This window comes from Nannospalax galili, unplaced genomic scaffold (genome assembly GCF_000622305.1).
Source record: "Nannospalax galili isolate Female #2095 unplaced genomic scaffold, S.galili_v1.0 scaffold976, whole genome shotgun sequence".
NCBI lineage: Eukaryota > Metazoa > Chordata > Mammalia > Rodentia > Spalacidae > Nannospalax > Nannospalax galili.
In genome coordinates, this window is record NW_008339381.1 from 1,616,312 (window position 1) to 1,635,502 (window position 19,191).

Below are 19,191 nucleotides of genomic sequence, written 5' to 3' on the forward strand. Positions count from 1 at the left end.
ATCACTGCACATGGCCTCCATTTCAGACAGCACCTTCTCAGTCCCTGGGAAATCCACAGATGGGCATGCTGCCTCTGTGGGGCAGAGACTCTGTCTTGTCAGGTCTGCTCTTGACATTTCTGTTAGATTCCTCAGTTACCCTCCTTGGACTGAGGTCCTCTGCCTCTACTTCAGCTTCTTCCACATATCGCACATTCCGCTGGTAAGGACAAACCTCCTTCAGTTGGAGAAAGCAACAGGAGATGGAACTTAAGACCTTCTAACAGCACAGGGGCCACAGGGTTCTCAGAAGGGCATGGTAGAGCAGAGCAGTTCACAGCAAGTGGACAGGAAGCAGAGAAAGGAGGGAAGAGCTGGGAGCCAGATAACCACCAAAGGCACCTAAGCTTAGTGACCTCCTTCCTCCAGCTAAGCACTACCTGCTTTCACTATCTCTACAAACAGCTCCACCATTTCTACCCAGGATCAACAGAACCAGAAACACCTAACTTGCAAGAAAAGATCCTTATATTATTTCTTATTTATCCTCCCATACCTCAAGATAACGTGAATTTTCTTTTACAGATCTCAGAAAAATGGCAAATAACTTTTGCTTTTCCTTTCACCTCCCTCCTCTAAACCTCTGTGTGGAGCTCCATTACAAGTCTTTTCTCTCAGAAGAAGACTCACATCCCATTCCTAACGCACTAACAATTTTTCCAGATGGCGCCAAAAGATCAGGCAAAGAAGCCATTGTGTGGTATGACGATGCTGGAGTAGAGCACTCTCTTGTAACCCCCTGGACTAGAGCACTCCCATGTAACCACATGGACTAGAGCACTTCCTTGTAACACCCTAGACTAGAGCACTCCCTGTAACCCCCTGGACTACAGCACTCCCGTGTAACCCCCTGGACTACAGCACTCCCGTATAACCCCCTGGACTACAGCACTCTGGAGTAACCCCAAGGGCAAACACCATTCAACAGCACTCCCGTGTAACCCCCTGGACTACAGCACTCCCGTGTAATCCCCTGGACTATAGCACTCTCTTGTAACCCCCTGGACTAGAGCACTCCCTTGTAATCCCCTGGACTACAGCACTCCCGTGTAACCCCCTGGACTACAGCACTCCCTTGTAACCCCCTGGACTACAGCACTCTCTTGTAACCCCCTGGACTAGAGCACTCTGGTGTAACCCCCTGGACTAGAGCACTCTCGTGTAACCCCCTGGACTAGAGCACTCTGGTGTAACCCCCTGGACTAGAGCACTCTGGTGTAACCCCCTGGACTACAGCACTCCCATGTAACCCCCTGGACTACAGCACGCTCTTGTAACCCCCTGGACTACAGCACTCCCTTGTAACCCCCTGGACTACAGCACTCTGGAGTAACCCCAAGGGCAAACACCATCAAACAGCACTCCTGGACTACAGCACTCCCATGTACCCCCCTGGACTACAGCACGCTCATGTAACCCCCTGGACTACAGCACTCCCATGTAACCCCCTGGACTACAGCACACCCTTGTAACCCCCTGGACTACAGCACTCCCGTGTAACCCCCTGGACTACAGCACTCTGGTGTAACCCCCTGGACTACAGCACTCCCGTGTAACCCCCTGGACTACAGCACTCTGGTGTAACCCCCTGGGCTACAGCACTCCCGTATAACCCCCTGGACTACAGCACTCTGGTGTAACCCCAAGGGCAAACACCATTCAACAGGCAGAACTTTTAGCTGCCTTTTCTGCTTTCAAAAAAATTCCCCAATTAACCCTTCAATTTACTGATTGACTTTTCCTAAGTGGATCAAGCCATCCCATTATTGTTTCAAGTCTCCTTGGCTCAGTCCTCAGACTCCTCCTTGTCATTAATATTGATACTATTCAAAGCTTCCTTAATAGCCAAATGCATCCTGTTTCATACAATGCATTTGATTCTACGTAGGCTCCCTCACAGTAGACAGCTAATTATGTCTTTGCAGTTATCACAGATACAAACACAATAAATGATCCAGACCTGTTCTGACTGCCAGTCACTGGGCCCTACCATCCCAAGGAGTCAACCCTCAAGGTCCTCACCCTAATGAACTTTGGCAAATGGAAGTAACTCACACAACTTCTTTGGTCATCTTAAAAGCATTCCAACTTTGGGAAGTTCATGTCTCTCATGGCATTCCCTATATAACCCGCAAACACAAGCCCACAAGCCATAATTAAACTAACCCATTTGTTACTCAAAAATCAAATACATAAACAAAAACAGGGGGCAAAGTATTAAGTGCTCAGGAACAACTTCTTTACAGAACAACTTGCGGGTCCGGAGAGACGGCACAGCAGTGCTCATGGAGAAGACTAGACTTCACTTCCCAGCACCCACATGGCTAACAACCATTCGTAAATCCAGTGCCAGTGGATCCAATGTTCTCTTCTGTAGGTAGTGCACACATAGGTGCACTTACATACGTGCAGAAAAACAATCATACACATAAAACTAAATTAGTAAATCTGAAAAAAATTAAAGAATTGCTAAAGAAAATTATACTTTAAATCTTTTAAAAGCAACTTGTATTTTAAATTTTAATTGTTCCTCTCAATCCCCTCCCAACACCTGCTAAAAGAGCAACTTACAAAACAAGAAGTTTTACCAAAATTCATGGCTTTTATATAAACCCCTTAACGGCCAACTAATGGTTGAATCCGGTTCCTCTCATCGATGGGAGCCAAGACCCCACATAGGTGCTCTTTCCTACAGGCTCTCTCTGGATCACAGCATGACCAGTAAAGCCATGCATGAGCTGGCTCCAGAAGACAACGTGGAACCTGAAGAAGGGCCTCTCCTGAATCTCAACTGCATGAAGTGTCATCATGTTCATTTGTTTTCTGCTCAAAGTACTGTCCTGACTGTGCCACCTTTTCCAGAATGTTCCTTCCAAAGGCCCATGGATAACCAGGATGACATCATACTGAGTCATATCACTTCTCAGTACACTACACCCTAACCAGCACACTGAACCCTAATCAGCCTACCACCAGTGACCACCTGGATAAAGATGCTTCATCTTTGATAAAACAAAGAAGGGGGAACTATGTGGATGACTTTTATAATATGGACATGCTCAAGACAAATGACTTTTACCAAATCTTGCAACCAAAAAGTGCATCTTATGCTTTGAGACCAATTAACATTATATCAGCCTGCTTATAATATAAAGCAATGGTCTAGGCTTGCATTCATCTTGTAAATCAAAACATATAGCCATAATTCCTCATGACCCTTCCTTGCCCTTGACCCAGAAAAATGTATGAAAGTGTGTGAATAATGTGTGAGTGTGTGAGACAGAGAGAGAGAGAGAGAGAGAGAGAGAGAGAGAGAGAGAGAGAGAAATCAAGTAAGCTTTGCAAGTAGTGGATATTCTTGGAAGCAACTTATCCCATTTGTGTTGCAAACAACAGGTGGGATTAAATTAGTAATACCTGTTTGTGATTGTGTGCTGTCTTACCTAAGTAGGGGTCTGAAGGGACAAAATCCTCTGATAAGTCTTCCCTACTTCATGCTGAATGCACAGCTTCAATAGAAGAGAGAAAAGCCCTTGTTTGAGAGCACAGTCCCTGGAGAAATCTGAAGGAACATATTCTCAAAGCAGTTCAGGTGCCCTTTTGGTTAAAATGGATGCCAAGAGTCAGGCCCTCTTTATTCAGGCATCACTGCATGTAGCACTGTGGAGCACCGTAAAGGCCAGTAGTGACAGTGGTAAAATTAGCACTGCTAATTATGCATAATGTAACAAATAAATGATTGTGAGACACTCTAGTTCTATCATCGCTGGTAGCCATGAAAATCAAGATTCTTGGTGTAGAAGAAAGGAGGCTGAGGTGAGGGGCATGTGGTCGAGCATTTCAACGGGAATTACAAGAACTAGGGAGATAAGGAGACATTTCAGTCTCTCTCTCTGTCTGACCACCCCCTCTACACACAGGTACACACATGCAGAGAGAGAGAGAGAGAGAGAGAGAGAGATTTTTCATTTCAAGTGTTCCTCCCAAAGGCCAAAGTTCTAAAGACTTGTCTCTCCACAACAACACTATTGGGAGACAAAGGGCCTTCTAGAACTGGGGCCCATGAGAAGTCTTTTGGTGGCTAAGGATACACCCTTGAGGGGACTGTGGGACTCAGTCCCACTCCTTACTCTTTCTTTCCCAGCTGTGAAGTGGGCTGTCTAGTCCATCCATACCTCCTGCCACCCAGAAGCCTCACCAGAAACCCAAAGCAACAGGTCCACTTCTTCCTAGACCACGATCTCTAAGCCTCTGAGTGAAAACAAACTTTTTTAAAAAGTTCATTGTCCAGGGTATTCCATTACAGTGTCAGAAAGGTGACTCACAGACAAATAGTTTGAACTTAGCTCTGTCTACTAAAAAGGCCCCCAAACCGTGAGCAACTCGGTAATACTAATGATAAGCATCATAATTTAGAGTCCAGATAGAAGTCTCAAACATTTCCAACGAAAGAAAGTGGTGGAGGAGGGCATTTTTAGAGGAGTGACTGACTCTTCCAAGCAGGACCTGGAGCACCTTTTCACCTTTTCTCTGGTCAGTGTGAATTGTCAACTTAACAGAATCTAGAATCATCTGAGAGATGGGCTTCTGGTCATGTCTGTAAGGGATCATCTTGACTATGTAAACTGATTATGAGAAGCTCATCTTAATTGTGAGTGAGACCCTTTCCTGGGCAGGGGATCCTGGACTGTACAAAACTGAGACAGCGAGCTGAGTGGGCATGTATGCATTTTCAGAGCTCTGTTCCCACTGAGGATGCAATATGATCATTGCATTAAGCACCTACCATCCTGACTACAAGCTAGAATAGATCTCTCCCTTACGTTGCTTTTGTCAGGGTATTTTATCACAGCAACAGGAAAAGAAACTAAGACACACCAGAATGCCAGGAAATCATTAAAGATTAGGCTCTCGTCCGAAGGGCTGAAGAGCAACTCCAAGCGAGTCCCCAAAATGAGGAACCTGAGTTTGGACAAGGACAGTTATAGGACTAGGCTACAAGGATGCAAAAATTCCTTTTCACTGCAAACCCTGGCACTGTTTGCACATTCAGACCTTTGTTTTTCATGGTCTAGAGTACAGAATACACACTGCTTTTTTAGTCATTTCCTAGGCAATGCTAATATACTAGCTAATGTAATGTTTGAGAGCGTCCTGTGTAGATTTCATTGATCCATTAGTGAAGTGCTTCTCAGAAAGGGGCTGAGATGTGAACAAGCTTTCTTGGAATAGGACAGTGTTCTAGAAAGCACCTTGCTTGGCCTCGTTACTGTCATTTTTGAAAGCTTATACATTAAGAATGCTAACTCTAGGCCTACCATATCCTTTACAAATATTTATCCTATTTTGGTGATTCTCACACTCTATTTTAAAAAACTTAGGAAAGCATATTCCACCACCCAGTAATTTACTCCTTGGTATTTAACCAACAGAAAAGCATGCATATGTTCACCAAAACATATGTCCATATGTTCACAGAACTATTCATAACAGCCCTACCTGGAAAATACCTGTGTTAAGTAGCTTTCAAGTACTGTACTGAGATAATGTATTCATGAAAAGGCTTGTTTTGGCTCACCAGTTTGGAGGTTTCAGGCCCTGGCTACTTAGTCCTGTTGCTTGTGGACTGTGACAAACTGCCGACATCCTGGTTGGGAAATGAAAACAAAGCCAAGCAGAAGGGCTGGACTCCCACCAGCCTTCAAGGCTGTGCCCACAAAGACGCGCTCCCTCCAGACTCTGCCTCTTTGGAGTTTCTACCATCTCCCAACAGCGCGAAGGGGGAAATAAGCCTTTAACATGCTTTTGGGGACAGTTCAGATCCAAACTATAGCACTGCTCAAATGCCCACATGGCCATCAGTCATGGGATGGGTGAATGAACTGTGGCTCCATGACCAACTTCACACAAATGAAACTTGTAGGCAACAGGGTGAGCTAAGGACGCCAGACAGTGAAACACGCATACGCTCTTTCATTTCCACCAATGGTATGTAAGAACAGGTAACATTAATCTATGGTTCTAAAGTCAGGACAGTGGTCTTCCTTGAGGAGGTAGTGACTGGACTGAGGTACAAGGACACACACACGCACACAATATGTGCATTATCCTAATACAGTGGGCATAACATAAATACATAATAAATTAAATAAGTACCTTGGACATGGCCTAAAGACTTAAACATTCAAAAGCAGATAAATCAAGAAGTATTAATATAGGAAAACTGTCAAACTTCACTCACTGAAGTTCCAAGCCATGTTACCATTCTCTGGTCTATACAATACGCTCTACAAAACTGAGAAAACAAATACTCTTTGTAATGAACTACCTGTTCTGATGAAATGTGCCTGTCATTTGGCCCCATTCTCCCTTAAAATTTGAAACTACTCTGAGTCCAAAGGACAGATACACGGAGAAGCAGAGGAAATGAAAAGAAGTGCCACAGCTCAGCTACATCACCACTACTGCCATTCTGTTCTATGCTGTCGGCACACGAGCCGGTATCTTCCCAACACAATCTTTGTCCAGCACCATGCTGCACAGAGCATAAGCTAATGCTCTAAGTTTGAAGACAGAAGAAAATGAATTAATATACATCATATAAAAAAGATCTCACATGTAATCACCAACTCAGTGAAGACTGATAGTTTCTTCAGGAAACCACAGCGATGGGGCAGGGCTCAGCAGCTACTCACCAGGTGGAGATTAGGCTGCTTCTGTGCTTTCAACAGTTAACACTCAACAGTACTGTAAGCCCAGATTTCTAATTTGGCATGTGAGCCCAGTGACATACTTTATTTGCCTAACAGTGTTCTAAGGAATTATGAAACTGAGCTACATGTGACAATGCAATTACTCGGGAGGCTGAAGAGGGGTACACTAAGTTCAAGGCCTCCTGGGATACACAGCAAGTTCAAGGTCAGCCCTGAGTTACTTAATAAGAACTTATCGTAAAATAATTTAAAAACGACTGTGGCTATAGCTCAGTGGTAGACTAATGCTTAGCATACAAGAGGCCCCAGTTTCAATCACCAGCAATACACACACACACACTCTGAAACTTAATGCCCAAGCCAGCCCAATTAACCCTGGAAATCAGCTCTTTTCTTTGATATACATCCAGGCCTGGTGCTTTTTGGCTCTACAGAGCTACAAAACACAACACAGTATTATAGAGAGGAGGTGTCAGAAACATTTAAATATATTCTAATTCTAATTCCATACACACTATTATGATGTGATGCTGGGGACTCTACAGAGTTTAGATAGCTTTGTGCTTTCCCATTTCATCCAAAGGTGATGGTAGAATGTAGGCACTCAGGAACATGCAGTGCGGACCTCTAACATAGATGATAAGCCCTGACCCCCCTGACCTCATAACAAGACTATCTGGAGGCGGGGTCATTAAGGAGTTGAGTGCATTAACATACAGTCCTTAGGGTGGGGCTAATCCAAGTTCTCTACTGTTGTTAAGAGAAAACTGGATACAGATCCCAGGGATGCGCATGCTCAGAGGAAAGCCAAGTGTGGCCAAAAGGAGCTGGGAGGACAGCCACCTAGATGCCTCAAAGGAACAACCCTGCTTGTGTCTTCATCTTGGACCTCCTATGGGAAAATGCCTTTCTGTTGTTCAAGGCACCTAGTTTTTAGCATTTCTTTATGATAGCCCTAGGAACTTAAGAAAGTAGATATTGTATTATTATTTTCCTTTTATGGCTTTACCAACATTTCAAATTGAAAGCACCTTTTTCAACACTTAACCACCACAGGGATGAAAGGTGAAGATGCCACCGGGCCTTCATCTTCCTCCTGGAAACACAATGGTGGGTCTATGCCCAAGGACAGATACACACAGGCGCACAGTTGAGACTCTGCAGCCTGTAAAAGGCTCAACACTGACCCCTGCTGGTCAGATATTCATTCTAGAAGAACCATTTCTCAGCCTTGTTAAAGTCTTGTGCTTTGAAAAATAAAGCAGCGTTTTCAACTCAGATGGGCCCCTCTCTCACAAAGAGCGCCTCTCACTCTGCCACCCAGACCAGGGCCCAGTGGATTAGGCAAGGTGGGTCAGTTATAGTCTCTCATCATACCATGTGGCTTAGTGTTCCAAACCAGTGGAAGACATTCTATTGATCTTGTTTTATTCATTGTGGCCCATCATTTTAGTGGTGCTTTTTTTTTTCATAAATACTGACTATGGGGCCTGGAGAGATGGCTCAGCGGTTAAGAGCACTGGCTGTTCTTGCAGAGGACCCAGATTTGATTCCTAGCACCCCCATGGCGGCTAACAACCATTCATAACTCCAGTTCCAGGGGAATCTGACACCCTCTTCTGACCTCTACCAGCATCATTGGTAAAATGTTGAACAGACCAAGGCAATAAAAATAGGGCCAAAGGGAAGAACTCCCTTCAGAAAGCCAAGGACTTTTCACTGTGTGACTCTCCCAACTGTAGACCCACACACAGAGCTGCTGTTCAACTCGCATTTGTCCAATGGGTTCCATGACACATTTGTTGAATTCTGGAGCTGACTTAATCAATGGACTAGTGGTGTTGTTCTTGCGATGGAGAAAGCACTAGTCCAGGATTGTTGTGTGGATGTCAGAGATGCACAGAGAATATCAGCACAGCACAGAGTTCCTGGGTGTCTAGAGGAATAGCAATTTAGAAAAAATCAGGGAGATCAGCACAGTCTCTTCCCTGCTCTGGGTTTGCTTGAGCTGGCTCACAGGTGCTAGATCTAATCACTATGCACACATATATTCAGCACTTAATCATGAGACACTGGTACAAGAACAGAACTGCGAGACAGCCCTCTGCTCTGAGAACCAGGATCAACATATCCTTGGGAGAAAAGAATCTTAGACATCTTCAGATCTTCCTAAGAATTCTGGGGTCACTGAACTTGAGCAGGTGAGAAATTAGAAAGCTGGAGGGTGTTGGACTCCTCTGATCATACCTGGGAAGGGAAGATGACTGTCCTAATTAGCTTTGTCAACTTGACACAGCCTAGAATCATCTGAGAGGTAAGTCTCAACTTGAAGAATTTCCCAGATCAGACTAGATTGTGGGCATGTCTGTCGGGCATTGTCTTAATTATTAATTGAGGCAGGAGGGCCCAGCCGACTGCAGGTGGTACCATTTCCTGGGCAAGCGGTCAGGGCTGTATAAAACACTAGGTAAGCATAAGCCCGTGTGAGCCAGACAAGAAAGTTTCCTCCATGGTTTCTGCTTAAAGTTCCTGCTTGAATTTCTGCCCTGACTTCCCTTGACAGCAAGCCAAAAGATATTTAATCTAGGGCTGGAGAGATGGTTCAGTGGTTAAGATCACTGGTTGTTCTTGCAGAGGATCCAGGTTCGAATCCCAGCACCCCCATGGCAGCTAACAACTGTCCATAACTCCAGTCCCAGGGATTCCGACAGCCTCTTCTGACCTCTGCAGGTGCATTTACCTACATGCAGGCAATACACGAATACACATAAAATAAAAATAATAAAATGTAAAAAAAAAAGAAAAAAGAAGTCAGCTTGTGCAAAATCGCTAGTCAAAGAAACCTTTATAAGACATGAAATGGGCTCTAGCGTTCTCTGTGTAACAGTGGGTCTCTCACACAGAAATCAGGCTTGCTTTCAAGCAGGCTTAAAGAAATGTATGAAAAGTGGATGCAAGGTGATTTTCAGCTGTTACTAATGCCAACACCAACACTGAATCTCATTCTCATAATAACAGCTGGTTACAAAGGCAAAGCAGTGGGTGACAAGGCTTTTTATGGGAAAATCCACTTTATTATCCAATACACACCTTACAGTCTTCTTAACATAGCAAATACTAATTTATCACTGTATAAAAATTCAATTTAAAGGAAATCCTAAAGAGCTTAGGTAGTGCCCAGCATGAAAATGTATTCAGTAACTCTTACATGTGTGTACCCAGCTGTCCTGGAACTCACTATGTAGACCAGGCTGGCCTTGAACTCACAGAGATCCGCCTGCCTCTGCCTCCAGAGTGCTGGGATTAAAGGTGTGCACCACCACGCCTGGCTTATTTTTTTTCCTTTTTTAAAGACATATGATATTTTTAACTAATAGCTGAAAATTTGCCAACGATATTCAATGTATGTTTGCTATTCTCAGTAGAACCTGAGCCACACACATCACAGCTAAAGTTCTGTGAATACCCACTGTCCCCATTCCCTCCTGCACCATTACAGCTCTGAATGCAACAATGCTAGGCCACAGCGGCTTCTGATCTCTGCACATTGTGCACAGCCATTGAACTTCATGGAACTTTGAGGAATGAGGCAATAAGGGCCCTGGTGGTGAGAAGCTGAGACCACTGAGCAAGGAATACTGGAAAGTCATAAACACTGCAGTGCAGTGTTTACACAACCATAAAATAGCAGCTTTGGCCAGCCAGATGGCTCAGCGGGTAAAGGTGCTTGCTGCCAAGCCTAATGGCCTGAGTTCAACTCCAGGACTGACATGGTAGAGGGAGAGGACCGACTCCTGTAAGCTCTTCTCTGATCTTCACACTCAAGCTATGACACACATGTGCACATGCGTGAGCGCGCGCATGCGCGCGCACACACACACACACAAATATTTTTTAATATGGAAAAAAAAAGTAACAGCTTCAAAAGTAATGACAGCAAGGCTGGACCTTGTTTCAAAAAAAGGGGGGGGGGGCTGGAGAGATGGCTCAGCGTTAAGAGCACTGGCTGCTCTTGCAGAGGACCCAGGTTCGGTTCCCAATACCCACATGGCAGTTAATAACCATCCATAACTCCAGTTCCAGGGGATCTGATGCCCTCTTCTGACCTCTGTGGGCACTGCATCACACAGGTACACTTACATACACATAAAATAAAAATAATAAATGAAATTTTTTTAAAGTAATGACAGCAAACATTATTCCTAGTATGTACCAAGTGGTGCATTAGGCATTTACAGACCTTAGGAGTATTCTCACTTTATAGAAGAGGAACCTGAGGCTCAAAGAGGCTTAGTGATTTGCCCAGTCACTCAAGCTACTAATAAATAACAATAATAAAGATCTGTTTACATAAAACATGCCACAGCCACGCACTGTGGTGAGGCATCAGGAGTCAGACAGATTCCTCGTAGTCAGATAGACAGGGAAGGGAGGGTTTAGGTGGTGTAAGGTACTTTTCACTTCATTGAAGACGGCTAACTTACATGCTCCTCTCCTCCCTAGGACAAAGACTGGGTGGGCTGAGGGAACCATTCAGCAGGACTTCTGAATCTTCTACCTGTGGGGTCCTCTGGCAGGAGCCAATCAGCTTCCCTGTCTTTGCTGGAATTATCCAATGCCCTGTCATTGTCCAAACTAGCCTGTTCTGAGGGAGAAAAGGAAACCAACCCATCTCATGTCCAAACATATGACCCCCAACCTTCTGGGCAGACATGGACACTATCTTTGGGTCCCCTCCTCAACCTGGGGAATCTGTCTTTTTGTGTGCTTTGCTATGTGTATTCTTTCTCTCTCTCTCTCTCTCTCTCTCTCTCTCTCTCTCTCTCTCTCTCTCTCTCTCTCTCTCTCCTCTCTCTCTCCCTCTCCCTCTCTCTCTCGTCTGTATGTATGTTTACACTGAAACCTTGCTTTTCCTGACTTTTTAATTCTTTACAACAGTGGAGAAAAAGAATGTGTTCCAGCAACCCTAGATGTCCTTGCCCTGACCATATCAGTACATACAGGGAGGCTGAAGCAGGAGGATCACAAGTTCAAAGCAGCCTGGGGTCCACAATAATACTTGTCTCAAGAAAAAGAAAAAAAAGAAGAAGCAGCAGTCAAAAAGCCACTACAAAATGGAGCAAAAATGTCCATTTCAAAATAGAAAATGGGGGCTGGAGAGATGGCTCAGCGGTTAAGAACACTGGCTGTTCTTGCAGAAGACCCGGGTTCGAATCCAAGTAACCAAAAGGCAGCTAACAACTGTCTGTAACTCCAGTTCCAGGGGATCTGACAGTCTCTTCTGTCCTCTGCGGGCACTGCACGACATGGGTGTGCTTACCTACATGCAGGCAATACAGACATACATATAAAATAAAAATAATAAAATAATTTTAAAAAGTAAAAATAGAAAATGTCATTATTAGTTCAGCAGCAGCAAACAGATCCCATCTCTTCTTATCTTCATGTCTCATCTTGATAAAACATCTGTATTTTTAGTGGTATAAAATAAAAGCAAAACATTTAGCAGTTCTATCATGTGAGCGATTTCCCGCTGGGAAACTGAAGAGGAATGCAAAGGGGACAGTGCCAATGCGCCTTCTCCCACGTTACGCTGTCTACCGTAAGGAGCCTAAATTACTTAACTAAAAGCAATTAACATTCTTCCTTAAGAAACTTCCCAAGGGGCTGGAGAGATGGCTCAATGGTTAAGAGCACTAGCTGCTCTTGCAGAAGACCCAGGTTCAGTTCCCAACACTCACATGGCAGCTAACAACCATCTGTAACTCCAGTTCCAGGGTATCTGATGTCCTCTTCTGACCTCCATGGGCACTGCATACACAGGTACACTTACATACATTCAGGAAAAACACACATACATTTAAGAAATACATGTAATTGAAAAGAAACAAGAACTTTCCAAGCACTATAGCAGAGATACCTCTACCAGTCTAAAGGGATGGGGAGCTAAAACTCAGGATGGGGAAGCGTCCCAGAGGAGGTGATACAAGAGTGGAGCCAGTGGACAGGTAGGTCGGCCATTCTCTCAACACCATGAATTAGCAAGGGGACAGAGGGTCAGCAGAAGAGAGGGAAACAAGCCTTCCTGTGTGTTTTCAAACACAAAGCTAGGCCTATACATGCCACTTATAGGAGGGAAAAAAATAAAGACCTTAATACAGAGTATAGCTAAAATCACACATTCTTCCAGGCTCTCTGCTCCTTCCCAAAGACAGCCTGGACTGCTAACAGGCACTCCTAGAAGGTTTAACAGGGCTTGTGAAACAGTACCACCTGCCTGTGATGAAGCTGGCTGCTTATTTTGCATGGCCACTTAGAAAGACCACTTCTGCAGCTTACGTCTTTTTAGAGGTGTACCTGAGAGACATTTTAATCTAACCTGCTGTCCTAGTGTGTTTCTCCATTGCTGTGACAAAACATTCTGACCAATACCAACTTGGGGAGGAAAAGGTCTATTTGTCTTACATCTCCCAGGTTACAGTTCATCAGGGAGCCCAGGGAGGAACTCGGGGCAGGAACCTAGAGGCAGGAGCTGGAGCACAGGCCATGAAGGAACAGTGCTTACTGACTTGCTCCTCTGGCCCCTGTTCAGCCTGCTTTCTTATACAATACAGGACCACCTGCCCAGGGGCGGCACCACCCACAGTGGGCTGGGCCCTCCCACATCACTCAACAATTAAGAAGGTGCCCCAAGGACATAGCCACAGACCAGTCCAATGAAGGCAATTCCCCAGTTGAGGCTACCTCAACCCAGGTGTGTCAAGTTGACACTAAAGCTGTCCAGCACAGCTGGAAAAAAGAAAGACTGATAAGAAACTGAGCACTCCAGGAAATAAACCTGAAGATATTTAAAAGGTACAAAATACTTAAATAAAAAAAAATGAAAAGAAAAAAAGTTCCCATGGGTACTGCTGGGATCCCTGGGTTCTGGGAAGCCAATTATGGGAGGTCTTTTAAGATTTTATCATGGGAGGTCTTAAAAGTGATTTTATCGAACAGTAAATACAGGTGTGGAGACAGATGCCCCTAAGGAATGCTTTTCCACTGTTAAAAAAACAAACAAAAAAGTAGCAATGTATTTTTGTTTGCTTGTTTTCTTTTTTTTCTTCTTGATAAAAAGAACAAAATGAGTAGGATACAGGGTCACACTTAGAAACTTTAAGAAGAATACATGTACAGATTTCATGTTGGATAAAAAACGTTTAAAACATGAAGCAGGATTAGAACAAATTTCAGAAGAACAGCAATCTAAGTCAAAAAAGGTGCCAAAATATGTGTTCTAATAGGCAACGTATGAAACTGCAACAAAGGACATGAATACTTCAGTCTAATTAACCACGTTAAGTGTGTGGTTCAGGGCGACAACTATGCTGCAACTTGTTATATCTGGTGCTCACTGACTCTCTGGGGACATTCACATTAGCAATCCACATTCAATGTGCATTACTACATTTAACATTCAACTAGTCCTATGGAGTGGCGACTGACATCCCCATTTAACAGTGAGGACCTGGAGGCTGAGGAAGATAAAATAGTCTCTCTAAGGGTACAGTTAGTTGTAAGGAGCAGAATTGGAACCATCCTATGGAACTCCAAGCCCTTGCCCCTGAGAACCTCTCAGGACTCCATCTGAGTCCCTAGAATCTGACTGCTCTGGCAGGAAAATGTAGAAGTTGCCTCATACTTTTCTCCATCTCAGATTGTCCCCATCAGGAGCTTTTGGTACACAAATTCAAAGCATCTTTCAAGAGGTAACTACTTGACGTAGCTCACTGAGCATGAAGGACATCCAATGTTCAATCTGCAGCACAATATAAACCCAGTGTAGTGGTGTAAGCCCCTAATCTCAGCACTTGGGAGGTGGAAGCTAGAAGGTCATTCTCAGCTACACAGTGAGTTGAGCTCAAGGCCATCCTGGGGTACATGAGACTCTATAGCAAAGAAATAAAAGTAACTACATCTGAGGAGGTACTGTGCTGTGCTTCTAAAACTGAGCTCTCCCAAGCAGAAAGACTGGAATTCCGGATACTTCAAAGAACTACAAATCCTTCCTTTTTGTCTTCAAAGCAGAATTTCTAAATAATTTTGGGGGAATTGAAATAAATGCAATGAAAGGAAAGCTTACGATGCAAGAAATAACCATTCTCTACATACAAGTTAATTGTTCCCTGTGTTTAATCTGGATAAAGGAAAAAAGTATAAGACTTCAAAGCTACAGGAAAAATTGTGATAAAGAATATGGGAATTCCAAATTATAAAGTAACTATGTCATATAATAGATGCACTGTATACATGACTAATTAACTCCCTTTTTAAAATTATTCTTGTGATACTGAGGATGAAACCCAAGGCCTTACACATTCTAGACAAATGCTCTCCCACTGGGCTATTCCTCCAGCCCAGTGCATGGCGAATAAATAAAGCCAGCCGAGGAACATTCTGGAACTCTCCAGACTCTTGGGAGTTCTAATGGCAAGGAGTTAACAGAATACAGACACCCACTAGACCAACACTACCAGAGGGGGTGAGATTTCCAAATTTACTTCCACTGAGTTTTCCAAGAAGCACTAACATTCTTCCTTATCTACTTGTTGAACAATTTCAGAATGACCTTGCTTTTTACCACTCAGTGTTATACCATACACATTTTTTTTTCAGGAAGCAAGTGGCTATCTTTTCTTCTGTAATAAGAGCCAATGCATCAAAGAGATAATGGAGCTGAACTGAAATAGCTAGGCCACTTTCCCCACTGGTTAATATTACATGGAGTCTTCTCTTCTAAAACTATATAAAACTGCTCTGCTCAAAGCAGACTCATACTTCAGCTCCTAGCGAAAAGGATGTGACAGGCAGAGAACTTTGGGGATATGCAGGACACAGATGTGCAAGGTGGCCTGCTTTATGCTTACCCTCTTCTTCCTCTACAGCAATAGGACCCCCCCAAAAAATCACAATCACACATTAAGCAGTAGCCACGAGGATGCATCTACATCCTCAGGAGCCAATTCAGTGCCATAAACAATCCCAAATCCATTCTTTATTTGGGGAGAGGGGACTTTCTTTTGTAATTTTATTTATTATTCTTTTTTATGTATATGCGTGTATTGCCTGTATGTAGGTAAGTGCACCTGTGTAGAAGCTGTCGGATCCCCTGGGACTGGAGTTACAGATAGTTGTTAGCTGCCATGTGGGTGCTGGGATTTGAACCTGGGTCTTCTGCAAGAACAACCAGTGTTCTTAACCATTGAGCCATCTCTCCAGCCCCAGGGAGGGGGGACTTTTTGAGATAGGGTCTCCCTGTAGCACCAGCTGGCCTGGAACTCACTATGTAAGACCAGGCTGGCCTCAATCTCACAGAAATCCTCCTGCCTCTGCCTCACGAGTGCTGGGGTTAAAAGCTTGCACCACCACTGGCTCACAAATCCATTCTTACTGTAGAAGACCCAACACATATTGAAAAATCCAGGATGCTAACAAGTAAAAGACCTAAGCTCACGCAGGACTTTTCCTAACTGTCACCAGATGCAAGTTATCTACAACTCCATTTTTGCCAAGTCAAATAAATGGCATCCACTCCAGCCTGTGCCTCAAGTACAAACCACAGGCTCACAGTAAACTTGATTCTCTCCTCCTTCCATCATAAGCTGTCCCCTTCTTTAGGGTCCCTTGGACATCTCCCCTAATTCACTCTCTGCTGTCCTACCTTGGTTGGGCTCTCATGAACTCAGACTTAACCTATCACTCTTCCATTTATTCATCAAACATTTTGGAGTACCTACTGTGTTCCAGACAGGACTCTAAAGAATGCACGCAGGAGGCGTGGTAAAGATGGCTCTATCGTAGAGCATGCATACTGCTCTTGTAGAGGGTCCAAGTTTGGTTCCTAGCACTCATATCAGACAGCTTACAACCACCTGTAACTCCAGCTCCAGGGGATTTGACAACCTCTTCAAGCCTCCTAGAACACATGTACACAAACCCATACTCAGACAAACATGAATAAAAACTTAGGTTTGAGGCTTCTTAAAGTAAAAAAATAAATAAGGCAACACTGGGCCAACATTCCCACGATGGCAGTAAGTGGATGTGACCAGCAGGAGCAGTTGGCCCATCAGAGGGGCACATGTAGCAGTCAGTGTTCAAGGCCACTTCAGCTCCTGAGTTTGGAGTCTCTGGTTCTAAGGATGGGTAGCATGAATACAACACTCAGGGCAACACCCTGATTAAACTAGACCGTTAAAGTGGAGGCTAGGTGGCAAACTCAGTGCACCGGAGTGAACAGGCGGGAAGAGGCAAGGAGAAATGACCCTGGGACAAACCATGAAGACTGAATGTTGAAAATACTCTAGGCACAAGAATTCTTGTTAATCATACAACTTTTGAGTGCCATCAGCTCACGATCAATGACCATCCTAGCGAAGAGTCAGAAAGACAAATAAGAATATTTAATGGTAATAGATACATTATGTGGAAAATTGACTCAAGGCCATCTTAACAGCTGGTAAGGAACCGCAGCAAGCTTCCTGTCCGGTCCTCACCCTGTTTTCCAGTCGGAGCAGACCAAATTCTGGCTGGAAACTTTCAGAGCCCAGATGCTGACAAGTGACGCTTACAAGCCGAGGCTGATCCAAGACCTGCTGAGCTCCCCCAGGACCGCAAACTTGGAAACCCTTCAGGGTGAAGACCGCGAGAACTTACACAAGCCGTTGACATCCAGCATGCTGGAGATGCCCCTGTCACTCATATCCACTTCCGGCTGGTTCTTCTCCCTGCTCTCCTCCACCAACTTTTTCAGAGACTTGGACATGTTCTGCAACCAAGGACGAGAAAATACAGGCACGTGGGTGACAGCAGGAAGGTGAGGGGACAGGGCGGGAAGCAGCCTCGCCCCGACTGGGTCTGCCTGGCTGGGGAGTGGGCATCCCGAGGCGAGTGTCCGGCGCGGGGGCGCCGGGCAGGGGAAGGGGTGGGAGGGTCCAGCCCGCCCCACTCGGGACCACCCACGCGGGGCCGCGCACTCACCGCGGAGGGCAGCACCTGACCGGTGGACGTGGAGAGCCTGCTGGATGCACCGGGGTGGCAAAGTGCAGCACTGGATCGGTGCAACACCAAGATCGGAGACCAGGAACACGCCCTAGCCGCGCGACGGCGCAGGCGCACGGCCGCCGCCAGCTCCACGCCCCTCCCGGGCCCACACTTCCCAAATTAGGAGAACAGTTTCCTAGACGAGGCTCCGGGCAAGGCTCCGCCCGCAGAAGGATGTGGACCCTGAGGCTGGCCAACCATGCTCCGTATTGCGCTCCTAGACTCCGCCTCTCTCCCAGGGGCAACCCATCCTTTTCAGGTTGAAGATTCTGATTGGGCCGTGTTTAGCGCATGAGAATTAGACTCAGAGCATGCTCAGTAGGTTGGATGAAGGGCAAAGTACTGTGGGCGGAAGCAGGGAAGTTGGGAGCGCTGGCGTTAGAAGAGGGGCAGTGACTGAGACAGTAGAAGCTGGGCCCTATCCTGGGAAATCTGGGACTCAGTTACTTCTGGTCCTGCTACTGTCATTGCAACCCCCGGGCACAGAGACTGCTACCCCGAGTCCATCCTCTGTAAACTGCCTGTCACAGACCTAGGAGAAGCGGAGGTCTGCATCAGGAACATGACTGGTCTGGCGGCCCACAAGTTTCTGAGTCTGGCTGTTTCCCCTCTGACCTTTTGATCTGGAGCAACTGGAATCTCCCTCAGGGCTAGACACTACAGTAGAGGCAACCTTGTAAGAAGTCAAAGTTGACTGTTACACCTGTGGAACGTGAAATCGTGACTCCTAGAACTCTGCACTTTTTCTTCACATAGCAACCAATTTTTAAATTCTGACCAAGCTACTGGCCTTGTCTCCCAATGGCTCGATCTGCGTCACCCAGTAGTAGCTTATCCTCTGGATAGAAAACCTATTCTCGGAGGCAATTTTTAGGGCTCAATGTCACAAGTAATAGGTAGATGACAGATAAACAGATACACATTAGAGACATACATATCCAAGCACTGAACTACTGGGGTAAATGTGAATGCAATAGTTTCTTGTTAAAGTGCATTTCCAATGAGACTATCACACTTGAATTAGCAACTTGTATTGTGACCTACTTTTATTTCTTTTTTAAATAAATAATTTATAGAGAATTTCATACATGCATAGTGTTTTGATCAAATCCATGCCCACTCCCTCCCCTCCAACTCCTCCCATATCTCTCCATCGTTTTTTTTCTGATAAGTTTATGTACTCTTTCTTCTTTGATTTATTTATTTATTTATTTTTATGGGGCTTTTGGCTATTCTAACATTCCCCCCTCTGAAGAGATAATCTTAAAATCTTTTAAAATCGGACTAGATAAGAGCTCCCAAATACTTTTGACGTTTTTGGCCTTTGGAACAGAGTATGTTGCTAATGGCTACT

The 19,191-nt window shown here is 44.9% G+C and overlaps 1 protein-coding gene across 3 annotated transcripts in view; it reads right to left on the reverse strand.

Moving 5' to 3' along the window:
• Window positions 1-17,946, reverse strand: part of Rsu1 (Ras suppressor protein 1) — a 229,299-nt gene extending 211,353 nt beyond the window's left edge. Inside the window, exons 1-2 of one of the 3 annotated variants that reach the window (XM_029563956.1) lie at window positions 17,775-17,946; window positions 17,451-17,562 (exon numbers count right to left, since the gene is read on the reverse strand). In XM_029563956.1, coding sequence (XP_029419816.1) covers window positions 17,451-17,559 — 109 coding nt within the window. In that variant the 5' untranslated portion in view covers window positions 17,560-17,562; window positions 17,775-17,946. The remainder of the gene's footprint in view (window positions 1-17,450; window positions 17,563-17,774) is intronic. The other 2 variants (XM_029563957.1, XM_008833892.3) reach the window with 2 other exon arrangements.
• Between the last annotated feature and the right edge of the window lie 1,245 nt (window positions 17,947-19,191).